Here is a 12,156-nt window from a genome sequence, read left to right on the forward strand (position 1 = left end):
CAACCAAATAAAAAAGCCCAAACATCACAAACCAAAACCAACCACCTGAACTATGTTGCTCTTTTCGAAGATGACTTACAACATTTAGATAAGATGATGGGTTTAATGTGGAGTCAATAATGCTACTGTGCTTTTCTGTCATTCCGACACTACACCAGAACTTGTGTATAGGAGCAGAACCAGAACAACAACATTTAAACTAGATCTGGGAAGTTCCAAGGGACCAAGAATAGAATTCTCATTTTTGTGCTTCACTTCTCATGTGAAATGGATCAAAATTTTGGGGCACTGAAATAGGAGAAGATTTTTACAAACTCATGATAGATCCCAGGATAGGCAGTCTTGACGGTTAATTAGTGATGTCTTTATCACAGCTTGTTATTGGAGTAACTGCAGACTTGGAAAGAACCAGACGATGGATTTTGCCAGCTGGACAAAACTGAAGTAGTACCGATGGACTAGTGACATCAGTTTGTTTGATATGTGTCTGGTTGGACAGATTTTAAACGTCTATTTTATCTTCGAGAGAAACACCTAACTATGCTAGACATGTTTTAAAAACGACATCTGTTTTGTTGACGTTGCTTTTTCAGCAGTCCATCTATAAAAACCTAAATATTTAGATGAAAGCAACGTTCAAAGATTTCTAGCTGAGACATTTCCCCTTTTTTGCTGTTTTTCTCAATGAATGTAAGGAAAGATAACAATTCACCTTTTTTCCACTCCATTAAAATCACATTCTAAGCACTCTTTTGAAATCAGTACAGTAACATTATTTTGCAGGCTAGTGGAAGCATTATTTCAAATGCTTGAGCAAATGTTACTGTGTATTCATGTGTGCACACTTTTACAAATGAAATAATACATCTGTGATTTTTAGTTCCCTTTTTTCCTTTCTATACTGCTGACTTCACATACAGATGGAATTGGGAATGTAGCGTATCTTAATTGTTTCTCATCTTTCAAAACTCACAGTTCGAAATTGAGTAACTTCTTAAGATATGCTCATTTATTTCTGATTTCCCACTATCTAACCAAATCTGCAGCTTAAAAACATACTTGGACAGCCTGGGTTTTTAGGAATTGATAGATGGGGATATTTTAAACAGAAATAGTTTATTTTCAGCATCAAGAACTTGCTTTTTATTTCTCTTTCTATGTGAATCAAAATCAATGAGGTAATTGTTGTGAAATCTGGGCCCAGTGTTTCCCAAATAACAATTAGTGTTGGTTGTTATGAGATTGTGTTTGTATGTATGTCATAATTCATCCAAATGTGAAATAAAATATATTTCACTTTCAGTTCCCACGCATAAACTTTCAGATATAGTGAGAACAGTCTTACCAAGTTGAAGATTTAAATAAAATAAGCATAAAGTGTTGCCATGAGACATTCCATGCATTTATGGAAGGTAAACTGAGTAAATAATCTATTATCAGATTGAGTCATTTATGTTCTCCAGAACAAGCAATACAGTAGTTCCAGGCAGATGATCTCATGGGCAATTTTAACGTATCTAAAAAATGTACCTGGTGTCTCTTCTGGATTTTAACCATACTTTAATTAAGCGTATCATTTATTTTGAATCACTTGATTGATAAAGGAAACAAAAAGATGTTCTGTAGTAGTTCGCAGTCACTAGATTTTTTGGATACTGAATCAGCTGAAGATGATAGAGTTCACTGGATTTTATTAGCAAAAAATAATTTTCTCTCTCTTTCTTTTCTCTCTCTTTTTTTTTTTTTTTTCTCGTCTCTCCAGATCCAGCCATTGTAAATGGAGTTTATTGGTCAGAATCTTTAAATAAGGTGTTTGTTGATAATTTTGATCGTGACCCTTCTCTCATCTGGCAGTACTTTGGAAGTGCAAAAGGATTTTTCAGACAATATCCAGGTAAGAATAATACAAGTTCTTACTTAAAATACAATAAAGAATTCTATGGCTGCACATTTCCACTGAGCATTGTCACAAGTCATGACTTGCACAGGTACTTGCAGGTTTGATTTTAGTTTATCTAGTTTTCAGAGAGAAATATTTCTAATCAACGTTCACAATGTTCTGAGGTTTTTTTACCAATTTTCATTTGAAGGTGAAGCCTTCAAGATAACTCATGTACCTGTATATATTTCTGTTCAGGTATACATACATATGTACATATATATGAAAATTAACTTTGAAACAGACTGTGGAAAAGGAGGGGAAAAAAATTAGACCCTTCATATATTACTTAACTTCAATAATGTGCTTTATCAATGCACACAGTAAGACTTAATTGTATATATTGTTCAGTTTTTAGGCTTCCACTTAACCTGACATCTTCATATTTAAAGATTTCAAAAACTTGGTTTAAAGTTTTCTTTCCCACCAGTTGTAATAAAATGCAATTAGATCACTCGTATTATTTTTATAGAAATAGGTTAAAGTATATATATTGTTACCTATTAAGTTTTATTTTTAATCATGTACCAAATCGACTACATATTAAATAAACTAAAAAAATTACATAAACCACCTCAGCTTCTGTAACTTTGGATCAGGCCCATAGTGGGAACTGTTCCTTTAGTAGATGTGGTTTAGTAACCCATGTTGGTTTAAGTTTGAAGCCTCGAGTTCAATGTGAGCAAGTTTACTATAAGCCTGTATGTCTGAAAGTGATTGGAAGTGATGGCTACTGCATGTGTGGTAGTTTTAGTTTATAGTTGAGTTCTCAAGCTCCATGACATTTCAAGGGTAGAAGAAATTTTAATCCTTACTTTAAAGGCTCTTTCTTGTTTTCTGCTAGAAAACGAGTGTAAAAAGCAGGAAGGATTGCCATCTTGGTTTTTTTTGTTTGTTTGTGGGGGTTTTTTTGTTTGTTTTGATTTGGGTTTTTTTGTGGGTTGTGTTGTTGTTGTTGTTGGGGGGTTTTTTTTGTTGTGGTTTTTTTGGTTGTTTGTTGTTTTTTTTTTTTTTTTCTTCTTTTTATCACATTTCTTTTGACCCACAACTGGGAGATATAACCTCTTCATAGTGATGTGAGCGCAACATCGGGCGTATGACCTGTGAGTGAAGCGGTTAGTATAGGAGGACCTGTTGAGATCAGCTGTATGTAGTAAGCGCTCAAGGCTTGAAAGGGACCTGGCAAGCCTGTAATAAAGCTGCCCATCACCAATGACCTAGTATGACAATACTTTCGTGACAATAGTATGATGAACATAGAAGGCTTGCAGAGGTTTTCACCTTACAGTAGGCTAAAAAGGAGTGAGGAAAAAAAATTGTTTCTGGTGGTTCTCTTTTATTTCATTTTTTTCCCCTGCTATTTCCTATGTTATAATACCATTTCCTGTTAGATTAAAGTATGAAACTCCATTAAGTGCTACTTAGCCCCAAGACCACAGTTACATTTTGAACAGGTACTGTGAAAACGTAACACAATCTTTTTATCTCTTTTTTTTTTTTAAACAGGAATTAAGTGGGAACCTGATGAGAATGGAGTCATTGCATTTGACTGCAGAAATAGAAAATGGTAGGCAATAGATGAATACTTAAGAAATTTGAAAGGAATAAAAGTTCTGTGTTTAAAACACCAAGTTGTTTTGTCTCTTATCTTAGGTACATCCAGGCAGCAACTTCTCCAAAAGATGTGGTAATTTTAGTTGATGTCAGTGGCAGCATGAAAGGGCTTCGCTTGACTATTGCAAAACAGACAGTTTCATCTATTTTGGATACCCTTGGAGATGATGACTTCTTCAATATAATTGCTGTGAGTATCTTGGAATTTCTCTTCCTTTTTTTTCTTCCATAATTTGTTGCTATCTGTCATGTTTTACATCAGACAACACGCTTGAAAAATGTTGCAGGCAAATGATGGGTATAAGATGACATCTGAACCAACTGGGCAGACACTGATTTTCCCATGCAAGCTTCTTTAGGTGACAGTGTTTCCAAACTGTTTTTCTATGAGTTGAAATCTGAAACCCCTTAAACAAATTGCTTTGAGTTTGGGAGTTGCAAAGAATACTAATCTGCTTTGTAGTTTGTCTGAACTTTCTACATTACCTTAATTTTTAACTTTGGGATGTGTCCCATCCTCTGTCCATCCCCACCCCCCTGTCTTTCCCCTCACAGCTTCTGCAGTACAGTGCAAACTGCAAAATGGTTAATACATAAGAATTAACACAATCAGATGCTGGCTTTTGCTGAAGCTTGTATGACATAAAATACCAACATAACTCCTTGTGGTTCACGCTTTCCTCAGTGTGAATCTGAAATATATGCATGTGTACATTGTGGAGAGGTGCTACTGGTGCTTACTAACAGCGACCAATTAGATCATCAGTAGTTCCAGTTAGTTGTGTATGGTAGTTAGTTTTCCATGGCACAGGTGCATGTTTTAAACCTATGACAAGAGGCTAGTTTTACACTATTTAAGAGTAATGGGATTAATTATGTAGGTAAGGATGGCTTTAACAAATCCAAAACTGACATGAAAACTACAGTTTGGCTGGAAGAGGGGGAGAGGGAGAAGGAGAAGGAAATGGTGGTTTTGTAAAGTCTCCTCTGCTGATATTATTTTGGTAGTATTGATACTTTATAAATACGTGCCTTTATCATATGCATGAATTTTAAAAATGTCTCCAAACTCTTGAATATAATGAAGATTTTGGCCTTTTTTTTTTGCCACAAGGGAAGTGCCCTTTGTGTGCTAAAATAAATTACCCCAGTGAAACCAGTGCAAATCACTGAGATTGTATGGAGAATGAAGTATATATGCCTGAAGTATAAGTGCACTTACTGTATTTTTAGCAGATAGCAAGCAGTTAGTTCAGAATATCTTTGAGATTAATCTGTTTGCATGATAATTGCATAATTAGTAGAAACTCATGTAGTAGAAAGACATTAATTTACACACTGTATCAAAAAAAGTTTTACTGTCCTTCAAAAAAATTGTGATTAACCATAATCTAAATAACTTCTGTAAGTTGAAAGAATGTTTCAAGTAAGTGGTTATTAAGATACTTGACCAGCCATTTTTTGGTGTATAATCTCTGTGTTTATCAGTAGTTGTGACAGTTACTGTGAATGATGTAGGAATAAAAAAGAAGTGTGTTTTTTTTTTTTTTAAGTGAAGTTGTTTTACTGTGGGAAAACCAAAAGGCTCATCCATAACAAAACTTAGCTGGAATCCAAAATAATGATTTTGCCTAAGTAATACAGCAGAAATATTGTGTAAATACTTAAAAAACCTTCTGTCCGGGCCCTCCCTGCCCGCACCCTGGTCTCGGCAGCCCCGACCTTCGCTGCCGGTTTTGGTCCCTCCCTGTTCCTGGTGCTGCGGGACGTCGGGGTCCCGCGCGGGTTTCTGTCAGCAGCTCTGCGCTTAGTAGTTTTTCTTAGTGCCTCGCTTTGCTGGGCTTGAATGCTTCCAGGGATGGGACATCTACAGCTTCTCTGGGCAGCTTGTTCCACTGTCTCACCAGCCTCACAGTGAGGCATTTCTTCTTTAGATCTAATCAAAGTCTACCCTCTTTCAGTTTAAAGCCAGTATGCTTTGTTCCAATACTACATGCACTTGTGAAAACTCTCTGGGTTTCTTGTGGGTCCCCGTTAGGTACAGAAGGGCTGCAATAAGGTCTCCCTGGAGCCTTCTCCGGGCTGAACAACCCCAACTCTCTGAGTCTTTGTAGGAGAGGTGGTTCAGCCCTCTGGTCATCTTTATGGCTCTCCTCTGGAGTGTCTCCAACAGGTCCACGAGCTGGACTGGTGTAAGACAGGGCTCTGTGGTGACAGCGGGGGTCAAGGATGGAAAGGAGTCGAGCATTGAGAAAATCAGTATCTTATGTCAGTGGAAGAAGAGGAAACAGAACTTAGCAGACAAAAAAGTAAAGTCTGAAAAGCATTTGTGCAAAATTTGTGGTCAGCTGTTAGTTTTTTATTCTCCCTTTACAATATTTCACTGTACAAAAATTTTAAAAGCTTTTCAATTTGCATTTCAGGTAGCTGTTATTAATACATGTTCCAGTATTCCACACACAAAAAGGCATTTAGGATTCTCATTAACTGCACTAGGAATTATGGTCACTACATACTAACAGTTAAAAACTGCGTTGTTTCATATCCGCTTGATTTTTCATGAAATATACTTCTAACTTTATATGTGTATATGGCAGTAAGCAGAATTCAGTGCAGGTATTTCCAGAGAATAAACATAAAAGGATAATTTAAAAAAAATATATTTTTAGCTTTTATGGGTAGATCATTGCAAAATCTATCTGAAATTGATGGACTAGATGATTGTTGCAAAAAATTGTTGAAATACAAGAGCGATTTTGTGCTACCTGTGTTAGGATTTGAGGTCAGTTCACTGATGCATGAATAGAGGTGCCTGCAACAACACGACAAAAGGCATATTTTTCCAATTCACTTTGAAGTATAATTCTAAGTCATGCGTTAAATTAACTATTATCATAAAATGAGTACTAATTTTGCCGAATGCTGAAATTTTTAAAATGCTTTTATAAAAATGTAAACTCTACATTAAATTAACAAAATATTAACTGAGCCAAGAATGTTAAATTACTTTTAGTGCTTTAGTCACACCATTTTAGCAAAATCAATTAGAATAAACGTATTCGTTAATTCAAAGCACAGCAGTATAGTTCCCTGGTTTTAACATGTAGAATTTTCCATTATAAATGGTTTCTGTGTAGTCTCTTCTTTGGAGTCCTAGTTCATACAGAATAGATTATGGATAAACTTCTTCAGCTTGCCTGAATGATCAGGTTCTGTACGGCTGATGTGTGAGCAGACAAAGAGAAAAGCTGCCAATTGCCACCCTCCGTCGGATTGCGCGGAGCAGCGGGCTGTGCTCGCGTGCCGCTTGTCACACATAGTGATACTGGTGGACCTTTGGAACTACCAATGCCTTTGGTTCCTTTTCTGGTTCGGCTTGACTGTCGGATCTTGAGTAGGGCTGTATTGTATGTCGGAGTCTGCCTAATACTGCGTGAAAACTTTTATCTGTTGTTGCACAACAAAATCTGAATCTAATTTGTTTCTGTGGACCTTGCTCCAGACTGCTTAAATGTGACAAAGTATAAATATGAAAAATGCTGAGGTAAATGTAAACTACTTATGTAGGTGTGCTAGAACCATTTATATGTCACATTTTCAGAATATGAATTGTATCTGATTATACAATGTATGTAAGCAGCTAACTAGCTATATGATTCAGATTTTAGCCCACTCATTTTATTTTATGCCTGTTGTGCACAGAAATAACTAGTGTGACAAAATAGTTTGAATAAAACAGATAAATGTAACTACGTAAATAACATAATAAAAATAAATGTCATCAAATGTTTAAATCACAAGAGAGACAAGTAGACTGAGGTTTTAGAAGCGGAGCTCAGAAAGGAAGATAATTGTTTTTTACTTCTCTCCCTCCCTCTTTCTACAAACACAGGCTGTTCACAGCTGTTCCGCAGATATTAGCGCTCTCAACTATTGCATCACAGCTCTCACAACTAGAACATGCAAAGGCATCATGTGCCAGAATATAGGGGTATGGGACTATGCAAGACCAGGAAATTTCAGAAAACAGTGTAATGCAAGACTCTCGAAAAGCAAAACACAGGCTTGCACTGAGGTAAATTAACAGGAGATCTATACTGGGTGTTGCTGGCAAAGTCAGCAGTTACTGATCAGCCTTTTGATTCAAGATCAGAAAGCTATTTCAGTAAATATAAAATTTTAAATGTCATAGAAGAGCTGCAGGACAGAGTTCAAATTGCCGCTAAGGTGGTGAGAAGTGTGAGGGTGGAGTTTTTCCCTTTTCCACTTTAAAGGTTTGGCACAGTTGAAAGAAAGGCATCACCAATAACACTTCAAAACACCCTATGACAAGGACAAAGAAATCAAATATATTCTGTGAAGCACAAGTTGGGTATTTTACTAGAAGCTGATAGTTATACTAAAGATCTTATCAAGTGGATACGCTAGTTGTATCAAGTGGATATGCTAGTCTAAGCAGCAAACACTACTTGAATGCCTTCACGTGTTGCATCAGAATTCTACAGTTTTCATGGACTTAGATGTTTGCTGTTTGGGAGCTTCTTTTGGAACTGCCATAATTTCATCCGGTAACTTTTTCTCTCTCTTCATATATGAGTTTTTTAAAAAAGGAAAAAGAAAATGTATACAACTAGCAAAGAGTATAAAAATTAAAATGGACCATAAAAATGCACACTTGTAAGAATTGAAACCATCAGAAGCTGCTATACCTTTTTATATAAAGGTGTTTGCTACTATGCTTTCATTTGTATCGGTACAGTAGTGGAAGAACTGCCAACAAACAGAACACTTCTAGGTTATGCTTGTTATCCATAGAACACCATTACATAAAATACTCATTTACACACTTTGACATAATTCAGTTTCTTCTGTCATGCATAGCAGATTACTTAAAATATTTTTAATAGGAATAATCTCAAGGTGAATTAGATGCCACAAATGCAAATAGTGTCACGATTTGGCTGGGTTTCAGAAGGATGAATATCTACATTTTATGTTGATAGTGACAATGAAACTGCTTTGTCCACATGCCATCCATGTAATTGTGCTGTTTATCTGAGAATGAAAATTTTTATTCATCCTTTTTTAAAGTAGGTTGATTCCCTAAAATGGGGCTGCTAGGGGACTTAAAGTGTGTTCTCTGTGGAACTGTGGGTACTATTTATACCATGCAACTGATTAACAGTTAACACCTGTTAAAAGGTGTTGTGGGAGGCTACTGGCAATCCATCTGGATTGGCGCAGTGGGCAGACACGCAAACCACATGTCTGTGGGAACAGCCCGTAAAGAGAGTAACTCAGAATAGTAATTAAAATAAATCTTATAGAAATCAAATGGACCAAAATTATGCTACTTATATGCAAGGTCTGATAGACTAGGAGGTTGTTTCATCTATTTGCTGGTGGTGATAAGCCTGGAAGGAAAAAAAGTGATACTACTACAGCATTAGGGAATTCTGAGTCTGCTTGCATACAGATGTTTGAAACTGAGACCATGACTGGGACACAGGTAGACTTTAGTATTTTATTGCACATTTGCCAATTACAGATGCTGTGCTTGGTATCATATAAAGAAAAGTATGCATGTTAATATTGTTTCCAATGACAGCTACAGAAATAAAGCAAAGAACATGCCTAACTGGAAAGTGTATTGATTAAAGAACATACTGAAAAAAACTGTGAAGGTAGGAAAAATCTTGAGAATAAGGGCTGGTATGTTCTGCCTGTTACAGATTTTCAAAATTTTTTTACAATAAAATGGAATGTGGTCTTGACTTTGGCCTATAATAAGAGAAGTTGTGTAGATTTGACATTATTGGTTTGCAGTGACTGTCAGAGAAAGATTGGAAAGCAGTTTGAAGAAAGAAACTACAGGGGAAAGTACATCATTTATCAGATCAATAAATGGTTATGACAGAGATGCACACAGGAGATTTCCAGTGACACTGAAGCATTCCAGAAATCTTTGCCTTGTTTTTTGTAATACTTTTGGAGCAGTAAACATGTCCACAGGCTCTCATATATTGGAATAACATTGATGGGAATGAAATAATTAGGGAAGCGGGCAAATCTGCTGCAGAAATTGTGGAAATTTTTTGTTTGTTTTTATACAACCAACTAATTACTATGTTGCTGCTGATGTAAACAGTCTATACAACCAGCAATAGTAAGTGGAGTTACTGTAGGTTTATGTTTCCTTATAGCTGAGGGCTGAGTCTAGCACAATGCCTCAAGACTAACTTGATGCAGTTCAAATTAAACACTTTTCCCTATGCAAACAGCAATTATGTAATTAATGAGTGTGGTGAGCAGTGCACTGTTAAAATGAGTGATGACAAGTGTCCAGTGGACCAGGTTGCAGGGGTCTGTGGGTAGACATATGTGTAGAGAAAGGAGTGACGTTAAATTGAAGAGAGTAGAAAAAAAATCGAAGCTACAGACAGACAGAGCCAGTGAGAATTGGCAGTGACAGAGAGCCCTGTCCAAGCAGCGTTCTGTAATGAGTCGTTTTAAGGCTTTTTTTATTCCCACTGAGGCACAGGAAGAAGGGAGTAGATGCATATATATTAATCTTATGAAATGTTTTTCTGGATTATTTTTTACTTAATGTGTTGTATCTTGTTGTTTTGTTGTTCTGATACATTTAATGCCTATGAAAGTGTGAAACTGATTGGAGCCTAAATGCAAAGGCCTTATAGTTTGATCTGAGAGAACTTCTAGAGTACGTTATATTAATGAGAGGAGTGTGTCTCTACCAGAAGTGTAGACTTTCTCAAGACAATTGTGTGTTGATTTGACCTGTTTTGAAAGGTTTACAAGACTTAAGCCTCCATGACTCTGCAAGATCTACTACTGACTGCAGATGAGACTTTCTTTTATTGCTTAAGATGCTTCTGAAGATAGGACTGGGCTATCCACTTACTTAGACCTTGCAAGATAAGCATATAATTCCTTTAAGATCTGTCACAGCTTCATGATTCAGTGTAAAATAAGCTACTCTGGTTGACTGAAATTCTGACTATTGACAGACATGTCCAGGATTGATTCAAGCTTACAGGCTTCTTGGTGTAGTTGTTCCACAATTAACCTTCCAAAATGTTAGCCAATGCCTCAAATATTTGTCAGAACTTTTTTATATGTAGCAAAGAATTGGAAGTTGTGACTGTGGTGAATCAAACACGACCTCTTGATACTATCCGGATTTCAACTTGAAGGATATTTATGCCAGCTAGTGTATATAGTACCCATTAACTCCACGTGAGTGTTGGCATCCATTCAATTAAATGCTCTTTTTTGAAAGTATAAGCCTCTGAAACATTAAGAAACATGTAAAAAGAAAAAATACGACAGACACTTTTAAAAAATGAATGGAATCCTTTTGTTCTTGTTTTATGTGCATGTTTCACTGTTACTCTAAATCATTAAATTAAATTGTATCTTTCAAAGCTTTTAATTAAATTTTCATCATACTTTTTATTTCTCTCTATAGTATAATGAAGAACTTCACTATGTAGAGCCATGTCTGAATGGAACATTAGTTCAAGCAGACAGAGCCAACAAAGAGGTAAGGAATGAAAGGAACAAAATAGCAGAGAGATAGGATGCAGTGCATAAAAATGTGCTATAATGATCTTTTCCTAGTACAATGCATTCCATTATTAGAATTTATTAATTATTCTCCTTACGCCATTTCAAAGGAGTCTTATGTGACTCAGTAGGAAGGAAAAGAAATAACCTCCAAGTGAATTTGATTGAATAAACTTAATGGAAAAATATACCGTTAATAAATTATAGTAATTATTTTAAGTAAAATGCTTCAGTTGCTTTAAATTGAACTATCATTCTGCTACCAAAATTAGCAAGGAAAAGATTGTATTCTTCAGTCAAACTAACGCTAAAATTGAAAAAAAATCTCAAACCAAATGCAAACAGATATAATACTATGTGAATAAAAAAAATTAGCATTCCAAACAGGTGTGTCAAAATAATAATGCATGCATTCAAAAAAGTTCTGTGAAAGTGTTCAAATTAATTGCATCCTGCTGGCAATTTTCTGGGGGGAAAAAAAAAAGTGATTTCAGCAAAAGTTTTATTTGAAGAGAGAATGCAATATGAATTTGGAGCTTGAAGTTTAGTTTATTGTCTCTTATCCAAATGCAGTTGTTCTGTGTGAGCATTACTCCACCACAATTCTTAGAAGGGCAAGGTAAGATTGTTCGTGCCGTGTAAAATTACGAAATAAGACACTTGGAAAGTCCTGTGCTTCTTGTAGAGGGAAAGACCTGTTAAAATAAGCCACTTGTGTTATTATAGAACTTCTTTCCTGCTAAAGCTTCCTCTCTTCTCAAAGTGACTTTTCCACATATGCTGAGTCTTGCTTATGGCTGGAGACAGCAGCAGCCTTGCATCTTTCTTTCAATACTTCTCTCTTTTTTTTACTAAAGGCAAATCAGACAAATTTCAGCTCAGCACTGATTCGTGCTTAACATTCAGTGCAGTAGTTAATTTTTCCTGAAGCAGCTCTGAAAGTACACTTGTGTGTCTGCGTTAGGTCTTTTTCTGTATACTAAGACAAAATAAATTTAATCTCATTATTCTGAACT

The 12,156-nt window shown here is 35.9% G+C and overlaps 1 protein-coding gene across 1 annotated transcript in view; it reads left to right on the forward strand.

Annotated features, from left to right (window-relative positions):
• The window catches only part of CACNA2D3 (calcium voltage-gated channel auxiliary subunit alpha2delta 3), a 437,844-nt gene that overhangs the window by 193,799 nt on the left and 231,889 nt on the right, over positions 1-12,156 (forward strand). Inside the window, exons 6-9 of the mRNA XM_065642557.1 lie at positions 1,763-1,894; positions 3,446-3,506; positions 3,593-3,743; positions 11,043-11,117. Coding sequence (XP_065498629.1) covers positions 1,763-1,894; positions 3,446-3,506; positions 3,593-3,743; positions 11,043-11,117 — 419 coding nt within the window. The remainder of the gene's footprint in view (positions 1-1,762; positions 1,895-3,445; positions 3,507-3,592; positions 3,744-11,042; positions 11,118-12,156) is intronic.

The sequence above is a fragment of the Caloenas nicobarica genome, chromosome 11 (genome assembly GCF_036013445.1).
Source record: "Caloenas nicobarica isolate bCalNic1 chromosome 11, bCalNic1.hap1, whole genome shotgun sequence".
In the NCBI taxonomy this organism is placed as follows: Eukaryota; Metazoa; Chordata; class Aves; order Columbiformes; family Columbidae; genus Caloenas; species Caloenas nicobarica.